This window comes from Aspergillus wentii (genome assembly GCF_001890725.1).
Source record: "Aspergillus wentii DTO 134E9 unplaced genomic scaffold ASPWEscaffold_7, whole genome shotgun sequence".
Lineage (NCBI taxonomy): Eukaryota > Fungi > Ascomycota > Eurotiomycetes > Eurotiales > Aspergillaceae > Aspergillus > Aspergillus wentii.
The window spans coordinates 784235-798951 of NW_024467838.1; the positions used below are offsets into that span (position 1 = coordinate 784235).

General features: G+C 50.5%; 4 protein-coding genes across 4 annotated transcripts; 3 read left to right on the forward strand and 1 right to left on the reverse strand.

Annotated features, from left to right (window-relative positions):
- Positions 1-623: 623 nt before the first annotated feature.
- On the forward strand, positions 624-1185 carry ASPWEDRAFT_175284 (uncharacterized protein; the record flags this gene model as incomplete). Its single annotated transcript, XM_040831340.1, has 2 exons — positions 624-950; positions 997-1185. 2 exons carry the CDS (start codon positions 624-626, stop codon positions 1183-1185), a joined length of 516 nt encoding a protein of 171 aa, XP_040685649.1.
- Positions 1186-1278: 93 nt separating this feature from the next.
- ASPWEDRAFT_53714 (uncharacterized protein) lies at positions 1279-2755 on the reverse strand (the record flags this gene model as incomplete). Its single annotated transcript, XM_040837933.1, has 2 exons — positions 1279-2523; positions 2579-2755. 2 exons carry the CDS (start codon positions 2753-2755, stop codon positions 1279-1281), a joined length of 1422 nt encoding a protein of 473 aa, XP_040685650.1.
- A 1134-nt stretch (positions 2756-3889) lies between these two features.
- ASPWEDRAFT_43977 (uncharacterized protein) lies at positions 3890-12228 on the forward strand. The gene is made up of 6 exons (XM_040836156.1): positions 3890-4304; positions 4353-4476; positions 4528-4640; positions 4686-5112; positions 5157-8740; positions 8789-12228. The coding sequence occupies exons 1-6, from the start codon at positions 3918-3920 to the stop codon at positions 12068-12070; spliced, it is 7917 nt and encodes a 2638-aa protein (XP_040685651.1). The 5' UTR covers positions 3890-3917; the 3' UTR covers positions 12071-12228.
- Positions 12229-12237: 9 nt separating this feature from the next.
- On the forward strand, positions 12238-13937 carry ASPWEDRAFT_71331 (uncharacterized protein; the record flags this gene model as incomplete). The annotated part of the gene is made up of 2 exons (XM_040839171.1): positions 12238-12326; positions 12398-13937. The coding sequence occupies 2 exons, from the start codon at positions 12238-12240 to the stop codon at positions 13935-13937; spliced, it is 1629 nt and encodes a 542-aa protein (XP_040685652.1).
- Positions 13938-14717: the final 780 nt, after the last annotated feature.

The following is a 14717-nucleotide window of genomic DNA, read 5'->3' on the forward strand; positions in this document are numbered from 1 at the left end:
AACATACAACAGCAGGGATTCGCTGGTGGTCACCCACCCAACTACTGACCTGCCGGCGTGTGGCTTAAGTACGGCTGAGCGGACGGGAAGCCCTGTTCTCCACACCCTGTGGTCGTATGTACTAGATTTAGCATAAGAGAGGGCTATAGAAGAATCATCCATGTTCAGCGGATGGATACTCAGTACTTCCACTCCATCATCCCTATGTTTTAGACATTCACTTGCTCATTTATTATAGTAAATCAAACATCGAGACCCACCAATGCAGTGCTCACTCTATATATGTATATATGATATATAGAAGCATTCATAATGTTTGTACCCAGCACATTTTTATTCAAGGGTATTGTGAATAAGCCGCTGATGCTGTCAATTGGCAAGTGGAAGGCAAACAACTGCAACCAATCACAGTGGGATTTGTCGGAGTCCTCCATCTGTCCGATCTGTATTGAAAAGATCATTGTTACTGACTGTAAAAAAAAAAAAAAAAAGGTGACTGATGCAGCCAGTGAACTGCGATCACCCGCACTATTGACTGCCAACGCCATCCCTGTCTCCACCATCGTGGACGTATAAGAACCGGAAAGAATACTCGACACAGCACCATCCAGACACTCTCGACAATGCTGGTCAAACAGGTCTTGGTCTCAGCCCTGGTGGCCCCGCTGGCCCTGGGTGCCACCAACACCGACACCGTCTTCGCGGGCTTCGACAATCTGCACAAACGCATCAACTCCGCCCACAACTGCCTCAAGGACTTCAACGGCGGGGTCTCGCACACTCTCTACTGCGGCTTCGAGTTCTACCACCTCCTGACGAGCAGCAGCTCGGCGAGAAAAGACCTGGCCGAGTTGGATTCCGTCCCTGCCGACCAGGTCCAGGAGTACCTCGACTACTATCATGACATTCGGTCGTCGGTTTCTGATACGCTGACCACGGGTATCTCAAAGGTAGGACGCCTTATCTTCTCTGATCATCTAGATGCTGACAAGCAAGGTCAATCATGTCGACTCGGCCGGTCTGAAGATGTTCGCGGGCGTCCTTTTGCGCAACTTTGCCAGCGAACGCGCGACGTTTGAGGTCTTGACCAAGCAGAAACTCCCGGCTGCAAATCATTCGGAAATTGCTGGTCCGATTGAGAGTCTGAAGGATGAATTTGAAAAGACGCTGACTGTCTTTGTTTGAACTGGATAAACCTGTTTTTTTGGTCCTGTATCCATTAGCTATGAATGCTTTATCGTAATACATTCGTTACTCAATCTATATCCATCTATCTATCTACATCTGCAGCTGCCTCTCCATATCCCTCCACACCCCCCTTTTCAAATGCCACGTCAACCACCAGTTCCCATTGGCGTCTTTTCCAATCACCGATCCCAGATTGAGCAGCATCGGCCATCGATAGATCGTATTCGGTATGATCAACACCGGCTTCCCCGATCGGGTCTTCTCACCCGACCCAACCACTGCAGCCGAGAAATCCACATTGAAAAACCTCGCCTGATGCCAATTCGAGCAATGGATCAACATATCCGACAGACCCATTGCCGACGCAAGTGTCCCTCCAGCCCGGGCCATGCCTTCTTTCTGAACCGCTTCGTAAGACTCAATCTGGTCTCTCGAGCGTTGGCCCAGAAGAGAATGCCGCAGCTTCGAAGCGACATGGCTGATGGGCCGCTCGACCATCTGCCCAGATGACAGGATAGTATGCGCCGTCAGCCATGCATTCCCGATATACGCCGTGCCCGGGGGGAACCGCTCCGGCAGCGCAGGCCGGATGTTGAAGTTATTCAGGACCGTAACGGGCGAGTGCGCAGCCGGTTGGATGCACTTGACGATGCACTGCGCCCACCACGCCACGAGGACATCGCTTTCACTCACAAACGGTGCGTCGCCGGTGTCAGCATCGCCTGCAGACAACTCCTGCATGGCCGCCTCTCGCATCCCCGTCACCGTCTCCCCCGGAATACAGACCATTCGGTGCTCGTGCTTGGGGAGTGGAATCATTTCCCATATCCACCGGATGACCAGCAACAGCGGCCCAAGCCATTGCAGAAGGACCAGCATCCACCGCGACCGCACGAACCACTCCATCGGCGGCTGCGCATTCAAATCCACCAGGGGATCATCGACGAATCCACAGAACCGAGGGACTTGGTCTTCGCGACCGCGCAGAACAGCAGTCCATGCGGTGAGCAGGCTGGCCCGCGCCGAGGCATCCATGAATGTATGCAGCCAGGCCAGCTTCAGCAGGGTGGCGTTGTGGAATGTCACAACGTGGATGTCGAGTTGTGGGCGGTCGGCGTAGATCCAGTCTTCGAGCTTCGTCGGGGCATCCGGTCTGGATAGCAGATGGTCGAGATTCGACGCCGAAAAGGGAAACACGGTCGGAGATTTCGTGCTGCGTGGCAGGTTCGAGTCACACGAATCCTCCAAGCGTGCATCATGCGCGACAGAGCAGAACGTGAATCCGGGGCATTGCGCATCGTATTTCTCGGGGATGTGGTATTCAAGCTTGCCGTGCTGTACATCTGTCAGTTTGAATAGAAGCGCAGAGCAACGGTGGAGCAGTACGTACATTCAGACGTAAACGAGCACCCAGTTTCTTCCAGTCCCCGATCTCCATCAGCCGTTGGAGAGACCGACGGAGATGCTCTGCATCCAAAACATCATCAAACTGAAGGGTGAACTCGAGGGCAATCCCCCGATTCATCCACGTGGCGTCCTTGGAGTGTAGAGGGATTATCTGTGCCATTGTCGATGTGATGCAAGAGGGAAATTGCAAATGCGCCCAACATCGACTTGGGAAATGCAAAAATACCAGAAGTACAAGGAAACGAGCGGTGGATCGCAGCTGAACGAACTATGGAGTGACTATATTGCATGGCAGATGCATGTTGACCAAATAGGATGCAACTGATCCACGATGCGCATTATCACGCGCTAATGAAATGGGACTTCCTTTTTGGGTAATAGCATCACATATCGACCCACTGCGTCCTGTCAGCTCCCTCAGCTGAATGTGACAGCTGAAAAGTCAATAGATTGTCGATCACCAATAGCGTGTGGGGTAGTTTAGGTGATCAGTCTGATCTGTCGACCGGATTGTATATGAGGCTTGGTTTACGTCTGTCCGACACGAGACAATTCCACTCGTCCTCTTCCTCTCCATTTCCTCTCTATACATGACAATGGGTGAATTCATCAATTCCCTCCCTCACGGGATTTCTCTAAACGAAACATCCATCAATCCCACCCCCGAACCCCAACACTCTCAAAATGACACAGACGAAGAACTCCCCGTCCCCATCCCCATCGCTATCGTCGGCATGGCCATGCGACTGCCCGGCGGCGTAAGCTGCGAGCAGGAATTCTGGGACTTTTTACTCAACAAACGCGACGGGCTCTGCAAAGTCCCCGAGACCCGCTACAACATTGACGCATTCCACGAAGACTCCCGGCCCGGCGCGATTCGCACCCAGCACGGATACTTCCTGCACGATGACATTCGATGGTTCGACCCGGAGTTTTTCGGGATCAGTAAGATTGAAGCGGCCAAGCTGGATCCGCAGCAGCGCATGCTGCTCGAGGTGACCTGGGAGTGTATGGAGAATGGGGGGCAGGTCGGGTGGAGAGGGAAGAATATCGGGTGCTATGTGGGTGTGTTCGGGGAGGATTGGTTGGATGTGAAGATCCGGGATCCTCAGGACCATGATCGGTATCGGGTTGTCGGGGCGGGGCCGTATGCGCTCTCCAACCGGGTCTCGTATGAGTATGATCTGGGAGGGCCGAGTGTGACGATCCAGACAGCCTGCTCGTCGTCGCTGGTTGGGCTGCACGAGGCCTGTCAGGCGCTCTACTCGGGTGAATGTGCGGCTGCCTTGGTGGCTGGTACTAACCTCATCTTTACACCCACAATGACCACGTCAATGTCGGATAATATGGTCATTTCAAAAAGTGGTGTCTGCAGGACATTCGATGCAGCCGCTGATGGCTACGGCAGAGGAGAGGCTGTGAATGCCATCTTCATCAAGCCGCTGGATAAAGCCCTTCGCGATGGTGACCCCGTCCGGGCTGTGATTCGCTCTAGCGCAGTCAACTGCGACGGAAAGACTCCTAGCATCTCCACCCCTGGTTCTGCCGCGCAGGAGAGGCTGATCCGAAGAGCGTATAAGAAAGCTGGACTGGACGTGTCGCAAACTGCGCTATTCGAATGCCATGGCACAGGCACTACTGTGGGCGATTTAGCAGAGACGTCTGTTGTGGCCAAGATCTTTGGGGACAAGGGCATTCACATTGGAGCGGTATGGTTTCCTATCATCATTAATAACCACTGTATACTGATGAATAAGGTCAAACCCAATGTTGGACACTCCGAGGGGGCATCTGGTATCACAAGTGTGATTCAAAGTGTTTTGGCGCTGCATAATCACACCATCCCACCCAATATTCATTTTGTCAATCCGAATCCAAACAGTATACCATCCCATCCGTTGTTCCTGTCAGTATAAGTACTAATCGAGACAGTCCCGTTTGAACAGGCCAAGTTGAAGGTGGCCGTGGAGCCTACTCCGTGGCCAGCAGACCGAAGCGAAAGAATAAGCATCAATTCATTTGGAATTGGCGGAACCAATGCCCATGTATGCTGGGTCCTTTATTTGAAGTATGACAGCTAACAGCGCCAGGTTATTCTTGACTTCTCTTCCTCGCAACGGAACAACACATTTACAGGTGAAGATGGTGATAGTCCGCACCTTCTGCTTGTCTCTGCAAAGTCAAAGGACTCGTTGGATGGCCAGATCAAGCGTCTACAGACGTTTCTTGAGACGACAAAGTCTTCCTTGGGCGACATCGCCTATACACTGGGCTTGAGGCGAGAGCACATGACCCATCGGGCATTCGCACTCACTGAAGCCGATGGGAAAGTCTCGTCCTTTACAAGGTCCACGTCTATCAAGACACCCATAATTTTCACATTTACCGGTCAAGGTGCCCAGTGGGCTGGAATGGGAAGGGAATTGATCCAAAATGTCCAAGCCTTCAGGGAAGATATCCGGATAATGAACCAAGTTTTGCAAGGGCTGGAGAGCAGACCATTGTGGTCCATTGAAGGTATGTTGCACTATATATCAAAAGACCAAATCTAATAGTGCTAGATGAACTTCTAAAAAGCGACGACGAGAGTCGAGTGGCAGAAGCAGAATTCGCACAGCCCCTCTGCACCGCCATTCAAATTGCTCTTGTTAACCTTCTTCGCTCTTGGGGTACTACACCTGATGCAGTCGTAGGTCATTCCAGTGGAGAGATTGCAGCAGCCTATGCGTCGGGTGCATTATCCGCCGAGGTGGCCATTCTCATCGCCTATTTCCGTGGTCAGGCAATGAAGAATCTGTCTGATCATTCGGGTGGCATGGCAGCTATTGGTCTTGGCTCCGACAAGGCACGACGTTTTCTAAAGCCAGGCGTGGTCATCGGCTGCGATAATAGCCCAGATAGTGTCACGCTATCAGGCGACAGTGACGTCCTCGGGGAGATCTTGAATGATATCCACGCGGCCGACGAGGACACATTTTGCCGAAAGCTCGCCGTCAATGTGGCGTATCACTCGCACCACATGGTTGAAGCCGGTGAAGCATATCAGAAAATGGTCTCCCCCCATTTCTCACACCAACCATCCATGGCCCCAATGTATTCAACTGTTTCTGGAACAATTGTATCGGATCCCTCGACTCTGGGCCCCGGTTACTGGCGCAGAAACCTTCAATCCCCCGTGCTGTTCCATACCGCGATCGAGAGAATCCTCAATGACAACGACCAGTCAAAGCTCTTCCTGGAGATCGGACCCCATTCAGCGCTCTCTGGTCCTATCCGACAGTCAATCGCAAAGGCCAACAGCAAAGAGCACCGATATATCCCGACAATCATCAGAGGGAAAGACGTATGGAGAAGTCTTTTGGCTACAGCCGGAAACCTCTACACGCACGGTGCATCCATCAGTCTCCATTCCCTGATTCCGCAAGGCAAGGTCGTGACAGAGATCCCTCCTTACTCGTGGCAGCACAATGAGATATATTGGGATGAGCCTCGTATTGTTCATGACTGGAGACACCGCCAGCATCCTCATCACGAGCTGCTTGGCTCTCGGACGCTAGAGTCCAACCATTTGGAGCCATCATGGCGAAACATTCTAAAACTGGAAAATGTCCTCTGGTTGATGGACCATAAGCTGGGCACGGATATTGTCTTTCCTGCTGCTGGTTATGTTGCCATGGCCGGTGAAGCTGTTCGGCAAATGACCGGCTCAACAGATTACTCTCTAAAAAACGTCTTTATCCGAAATGCACTGATTCTCGACGGCACTGCAGAGATCATGACGAATCTGCGACCCGTCAAGCTCACAGATCATGTCGACTCCATATGGTTCGACTTTACGATTTCTACTTACCAAAACGGAAAGTGGAAAAAACACGTCGTCGGCCAGGTTCGCGGGGGCCCTGACCAGGAATATTCTGTTCCCTCCAGACAAATATATTCTCGACCGGTTGATTCGGACAAATGGTATCGTGCGCTGAAGAAACGCGGGTTGGACTATGGCCCCCATTTCAGGGGACTGGAACAGATCACCGCAAGCCCAACTACTCAGCATGCCTCCGCGATGTTGCATAGCAGTGAACCACCCCAGAGCAGTTACTATGCTCTCCATCCAACCTGCATTGACGAGTGTTTGCAATTGTTTATTGCAGCAGCGACACATGGCATCTCGCGGCGAATGACGTGCATGTGTATCCCAACGGCCATTGAGTCTCTATACGTCAGTGAAGGCCGCGGGCCAATGGACCTGAATGCTTCCTGCGAGAACATTGGTGGCACCATGGAGGTGAAATCAACGCTATTCGCCAACAATTGTGTCTCCCTCTGTCTGGAAAGGGGTGTTTTCTTCAGCGTTCATGATCCAGAATCAGATGACTCGAATACATTGCTGACATCGAATGTGCATTGGACGCAACATATTGACTATATCCCCCTTCAAGAACAGCTGCCGCGTCATGAGCCCCTTTTCAACGGACAGACGGTGGCCAGGGCAACATGTGTATACATAGTTGAAGCATATCGTCTCACCAAGCACTCAACCCCCACTTCGGATCATCTCAAGAGATATCACGCCTGGCTCAAAGATCAGTATTGGAAGATCCAGCAAAAGTCGCCTGACCTGGTTCCTGAAATGAGGGAAGAGGATGTTTCAGCACTTAGCCTCCGCGGTCCTTATGCCGATGTATTGCGCAAGGATTTACGCAATTTGCCTCCATCGCTGAGATTTACTCATAATCTCGCTGAGAGACTCTGCTACGCACTGCACGACGTGTTGGAGGATCGCACTAATTCTCTCGAACTTCTCATGCAGGACGATGGAATGAAACGTTTCTTTGAAGCTATGGGTGCAATTTCACCCTGTGAAGACTTCCTTGCACTACTGGGTAACTCCAACCCAAAGCTTCGCATTCTCGAGATCGGCGCTGGAACGGGTGGCTTGACATCGATTGCCCTCAAGGCTCTCAGTCCAGACAGTGGCCGGCTTTACTCACGGTACACGTTCACGGACATATCGGCAGGGTTTATAGCAGATGCCCAAGAGCGATTTCAAGAATATGATGCAGTTGAATATGCAACACTTGATATTGCTCGTGATCCAGAAGGGCAGGGTTATGCTCCGGATAGCTATGACTTAATCTTGGCTGGCAATGTCCTCCATGCAACGCCTCAAATATCCAGCACACTACAGAACGTCCGCAAGCTACTGGCCCCCGGTGGCCGGCTCCTCATGCAGGAGCTGAGTGGAGATGTTCCCTTGCTCAATTTCCTAATGGGAGTCTTACCAGGATGGTGGCTGGGGGAGAATGATGGCAGGAGTGACAGCCCGGCTTTGTCTGTTGAGAGATGGCATGAAGAGTTGATCAAGACGAACTTCACTGGTGTGGATGCCGTGAGATATGCCAATGACAGACCATTGAGCCAGACAGCGGTACTCTTGTCGAGAGCCAAAACCGCCGATATGCATATACAAGGAGGGCAAATCGGGCTGCTCTATCTGTCACATATCTCAGAATGGGGCCGTCAGTTGGAGACAGCCCTTTCCCTGGCAGGCTATACTGTGACGTGGCACACATTGCATGACAAACCTCCGTCTGGGTCTGATGTAATTTCTCTCATTGATCTTGAAGGACCATTCTTCGAGCACTTGTCAGCCAACGAATTTGTGTTGTTTCAGAGTTATGTATCTAGACTAGCAGGCAATAATGTCCTTTGGATCACCAGGGGTGTCCAAATCACATGCGAAGACCCTCGTTTTGCATTGGCATTGGGAATGTCACGAAACCTCCGCACAGAGTTAGGCCACAAATTTGCGACTCTGGAAATTGACCAGTTCAATACCATAGCCGTGACTTCTGTGCTTCAAGTTTTGCACACCTTGAGGGTTCAATCCAATCGGCCCTGGCTGGATGCGGATTATGAGTACGTCCTCCAGGACGGAAAAATTCTTCTGTCTAGAAATCAATGGTCCTCGTTGGATCAGCAGCTGGCTAGTGTGCAACATCCATCGGCACCAAGGTCGTTGGATATCAAATTTAATGGGATTTTCGACTCGTTAAGATGGGCTATGTGCAGGTCGCCAGTCTTACCATCCAAGTTGAAAGAAGATGAAGTCGAAGTGGATATGAAATATGTTGGGCTGAACTTCCGAGTGAGTGTATTCCTATACCATGTTTAAACCCACTTCTAACTTGCACAGGACATGATGATCACCATGGGATTTCTGGGAGACACAGACCAATTGGGATTCGAAGGTAGCGGGATTGTTCGCCGAGTTGGATCGTCTGTGGAGCATCTCAGAGTCGGTGACAGAGTCAGTTTCCTCTATGATGGTCTCTTCAGCACACAAGTCGTAGTCCCGGCCCTTCTTTGCCACATTGTTCCGGAGGAAATATCGCTTGAAGATGCCGCAGCTGTTTCAATTGTCTTTGCAACGGCGATATATTGCCTGATCACGGTGGGAAACCTCCAGAAAGGCCAGTCTGTGCTTATCCATTCCGCGTGTGGAGGCGTCGGTCTGGCTGCAATCCAGGTCTGTCGGATGATTGGAGCTGAGATTTATACCACGGTTGGGACAAGCGAGAAAGTTGAGTATCTCACGGATATTATAAAAATCCCAGCAAATCACATCTTTAATTCGAGAAACACGTCATTCCTGCAGGGTGTGCTCAAGGAAACGAATGGGCGTGGGATCGATCTGGTGCTGAACTCTCTGTCCGGCGAAATGCTCCATGCCTCGTGGAAATGCGTTGCCAGGTTCGGTAAGATGGTCGAGATTGGAAAACGCGACTTTTTGGGCCACGGAAAGCTTGATATGGATGTTTTCCTCAACCACCGTTCCTTCTGCAGCGTGGATCTCAAATTGCTGGCGCTTGCGCATCCAATGGTACTTCGGGGCCTGCATGATCAGTTTGGAGAATACTTCAAGCAGGGAAAATTGACGCCCATCAGACCTGTGACGGTTTTCGACGCTTGCGATGTTGTCAAAGCCTTCCGTCATATGCAAACAGGCCAGCATATGGGCAAGATTTTGGTTCGAATGCCAGACGATCCGGCGAGTTTGCCAATAACCAAGATACATGACACCACTCCCATCTTCAGGTCAGACGCCTCGTACCTTTTGATCGGTGGACTCGGGGGACTTGGTCGAGCCATCAGTACTTGGATGGTGGGAAAGGGCGCCCGAAACTTCATCTTTCTGTCTCGTTCCGGTGCTGAATCCCCTGATTCCCAGGCCTTCATCCAAGACTTGGAAAGCAACTATATGGTCAGCGTTATGGTGATCACGGGTGATGTCGCCAAGAATGTAGACGTCCAGCGGGCTATTTCTGCAGCAAAATGCCCCATCGCAGGTGTCCTCCAGTTGTCCATGGTACTCAGGGATCAAATGTTCTCCAAAATGACCTACGAGGAATGGACAGCTGCCCTGACGCCCAAGGTGCAAGGAACGTGGAATCTCCACTTTGAGCTCCAAAACACGCCTCTCGATTTCTTTGTTCTTTTCAGCTCGATCACGGGTATTATGGGCTTTGGCAGCCAGGCCAATTACGCTGCAGCCAACACTTTCCTCGACTCGTTTGTCAAATATCGTCACTCCCAAGACCTGCCGGCAAGTGTACTTGATATTGGCTTTATGGGAGACATTGGTTACGCAGCGGAGCAAAGCCCACAAACGTTAAAGATCGTCAATACCATGGATGGCCAGATACTGGAAGAAAAGCATCTGCTTCAAGCGTTGGAAATCTCCATTTTTTCTCAGTTCCCTCACCCTTCATCGCAAATCATCATGGGTATGGGAACAGTGAACGCGTCCACGGAACCATTGGTGCCAGAGGGTCGTTTCAGCCGTTGGCGAAATGCTGCTGTCAGCAGCAAAGCAACATCCGTCCCTCGATCTCATGAACTTCGCTCTCTTCTGGATGAGATTCAGGACAATCCCAAACTGCTGGATGAGCAGTCCACACTTGACAAGATTACCGTCGAGCTGGGTAAGGTCGTCGCTGCTCATCTTGCCTATGGGGAGGACATGAGCAAGGAGGAACTCGCCAATATTGCAATCGATTCCTTAATGGGCATTGAGATCCGCAGTTGGTTCCGCCGGAACGCGGGTATCGACATATCTCTGGTCGAGATATCGAATGCTGGTACCGTTGGAGGCCTTGCCGTCGTTGCAGTCAAGACCCTGCGCAAGAAACACTTTGATGGAGAAGGCACCCCCAGCCCAGATACCCTGCCATCCTCAGCTGAACCGGATGAACTAACACTTTGCCTGGAGGACATGAAGCTGGGGAGTGACTTGCGACCTCTTCCTGGAACTGTCCCTGACTGGTGCGCTGAGTCCGAGGGAAGAATATTCCTGACGGGTGTGACAGGGTTTGTGGGCGCCTTTTTCCTGCTGGATCTTCTTGCTCTGCCGTACGTCCAGAGCGTCACGTGTCTGGTGCGAACGACAGACCCCGAATCAGGCAAGCGCCGGATTGAACAGACGCTTACCCGATACGGCCTGCCACAGGATGGCCTGGACCGGGTGACTGCTGTCCCAGGCAACATCGCCTACCCGAACCTAGGCATGTCCAAGGAAGACTTTGATCATCACGCACAGACAGCGAGTGTTGTCTTCCACCTGGCAGCTCATGTCAACTACACCCTTCCTTACTCTGCTCACCGCGATGCCAATGTCACCGGACTCCTCAATGTTTTGAATTTCGTCAATTCCGGCCGTCTCAAGGCATTGAATTACTGGTCTAGTATCTCGGCGTCTGCTACCTCAGCCCATCTTTCTGGTGTTACTGTCCCAGAAGACAAAAGAGCCGTGCTGGATCGCAAGTCCTTCGAGATCCATGTCGGATACACCAGAAGTAAGCTCGTTGCAGAAAGCATCGTGTGGAATGCCATTGCCAGCGGTCTCCCGATCTCCATCTATCGCCCCGGAATCGTCATGGGCCACAGCGGCACAGGAGTCGACAAGCCCGAAGACCTGCTCAGTCGCCTGATGACCAATTGCATCCAGCTCGGTGCTTTCCCAACTCCTCCTCAGCAACGCACCCACATCGTCCCTGTCGACTACGTATGCGCAGCAGTCCTGCAGATCTCGCAGTCTCCAGACAACCACGGCCACGCTTTTAACGTCATCCCTCCAGACGAAAGTTCAACCATCACAATGGCTGATACGTTCGAGATTCTCAGCAATTGCTGCTCCGCTCCCCTCCGAGCGGTCTCATCAGCCGAGTGGCTACAGATGTTCAGGGAACGTGGCAAGCAGGGCATGAAAGTCGCGACTCCAATGCTCCAGGATCGTCTGGCGGACAGTCTGATCTGGTGGGATACCACTGGCGGAATGACCACGTATGAAACTACGAATCTGCACCGGGCGTTGGCGGACTGTCCCGGAATTCTGGATATCAAGCCTATGCCGGAGCTGCTGCGGACATATTTTGGCCGCTGGGAAGCTGCGGCTGGGGGTACGACTGGCAATGTTTAAGGTTTTCTATCTGTGGTTTTAATTGTATATATAATGGGATGGCTAGGTTTTGCATAGGAATAGCGTTTATTCATGTACAATAAACGTTGATTTGAATAATATATAGAAAGATAGGTAGTATAACATCTTTTACATATTTATAATGGCTAAAGTAGTCAATACCCACAATGTTAAGCGGACCTCAGCCATGTGAGATTAAGGATTCTGCATCAGACTATCCACCAATCATATTCAAGAAGAACAGGCGAGAATACAGGTAGGTTACCTAAAAATAAAGACCCACAGTATCAAAATTATGACTTCATATACTATGTGATTGGTCGTCAGGAATAGCAGCCCACTTTTCGCTGCCCTCAGCCCTCAACCAGCCAATGAGATCACTGGATCTGAATCTGAATATCATTACTTGAGCTGTAAACGAGCTGAACTTCAGCTGAACTTCAGCCGCAGTTCAACTCGTGGTCTTTTTAAACTCAACCTCTCCCTCTTCTGGTTTTTTCTCTTTTCAAGAACCAAACATCAACACAATATCAATATTAACACCAACACCAACAACATGACCAACGGCAGCTGGAGCGCCGATCTCCCCAACCGAGAGCTATTGACCGAAAATGACATGCAGCAAATTGCGTCAAATACCGAAAATGGACTGGCTATGCTCACAACCGCTCTGGACAGAAAGGAAGCCGGCTTCACTGTCACCGAGAAAGTAATACAGGCAGCTGCCTCTAACGAGAAATATGCCGTGGAAATCCTCGACCTCCTGAGGAAGAACGGAGGCGCGGATGTGGCCATCACTCCGGCGATTGTGTGCGCGGCCGCAGGAAACTCGCTTGCTGCTGTGGAATACCTGTTCCAACTCCCGGGACGATCATTACCTACTCTGGAAGACAGTCTGCTGGCAGCAGTTGGTCACGAAGACGAGGCTGCTGCGAAGATGTGTGCGAATATCATCAAGCAGTTCCCCGACGCCCGCGTCTCGAGTCGCGTTCTTGAAGCTACGGGCACGAAAGCCGAGGTTATGAAGGTGCTTCTGGATTTGCCTTGCGATCCTCTTCCGATTCAAGATATTCTTCGGCAAGTAGCACGTAACAGATATGGAGATGCAGAAGCACAGGTGGTGCAGGTGCTACTCGATCGCAAGCTCCTGGTTGTGGATGAATGGGTGATGGAAACTCTGGCTGCAAATGGATCAGCCTTTGAGATTGTTGTTTCATCACAGCCCGACGCACCTATCACACGTAATGTCCTGCTAAAAGCAGCAAGCATTGAAGAATCCATGGACGCACTGGTGGAAAACAGACCGGACGATGTGGTTATCACCGAAGATGTGATGCTCATTGCAGCCCGTTCAATGTATACTACCGCTTCAGTTATCGAAAAGACAGAACCAGCTGCAATCACCACAAAGGTCGTGAAAGAGGCAGCATACAACGAACAGCCCGATGGCATCAATGGCTTACTTGGAGTGAATCCTGACCTAGATCTGCTCGCAATCTGGGATGAGATCTGGCAGGATGTGGATGTCAGCCCCGAGGCAAAATACCGCGCGACAAGGGCGATTTTCCTTAACAGTGATTTGGAAATAACACCATCCAAGCTACGAAACTATCCCTATGATGCGGAAAATAAAAATAACTATGGTCTTGACGAGGTGGTGCTGGAGGTTATGGACGATGACCGGATCTTACCGATAAACCAAGAAACGATGGAAGTTATCTTGGAAAGATGCGACAATAAAACCATCCGAGAGACTCTGGAGGTCGATGAAGACATGGGGATTACGCCCAGATTGATTGAAGCGGCGAAGAGGAACCAAATTGCGGATAAAGAGGAGTTGCTGTCGTTGCTTGAGAAGAGAGGTTAGCTATTAGATATTATGCAATCATTATACTTTCTCGAAACTGTGATCCATGACAGCGAATTAATTCTATTTGTATAGTATTCTACATAATTCTAGATTCCTTTCCACTTCACAGTGAACTGCACCCACCATGCCACTAGCACATCACTCTCACTGACCAATGTTGTGGCACAAGTATCTAAACACTTTACATCACTATTGTTTATCACATTGAGAAATATTCCAATCACTTTAATCAGCAGTACTAGTACTAACCACGTCCATCCTCTTTTATACAAGTCACGTGTTGATTTGCTGAGGACCAACCAGAGTGAAGGTTGAAACCAACTAATGCCAAGAATTCACACTCAACAAATGAGATGCTTTTAGTGTAGTCTTCGCTTAGTTGTAAGTCCAGTCTGCCTAATTTATTCCAAGTAAACTGGATATGCCCTCGGCTACTCTATCCTATAATAATAGACAGTGTCGGGCTCTTCCGATCCGGCCGAGAAAGCTTTCTTTGATTGGACGATGGCTGCCAGAAGCACAGCCCCTCTACTAATATGTTTATCGATCGATCAGATTAGATCCGATTCCGTTGCCTTGGGAATAATTGTCACGGCTATCCAAATTCCAGATTCCAGCGTATGTTTACTGTACTATGCAGGATAGAACATTGCAGTTGAATAAACTATGCGCAGTATACAATCTCGTACTATAATATTTTATATATATCTATGGCTTAAATAGATTCAACTCCCAGATTATCAGATAATCAGACCACTTTTAGTGCCGGCTAATGTC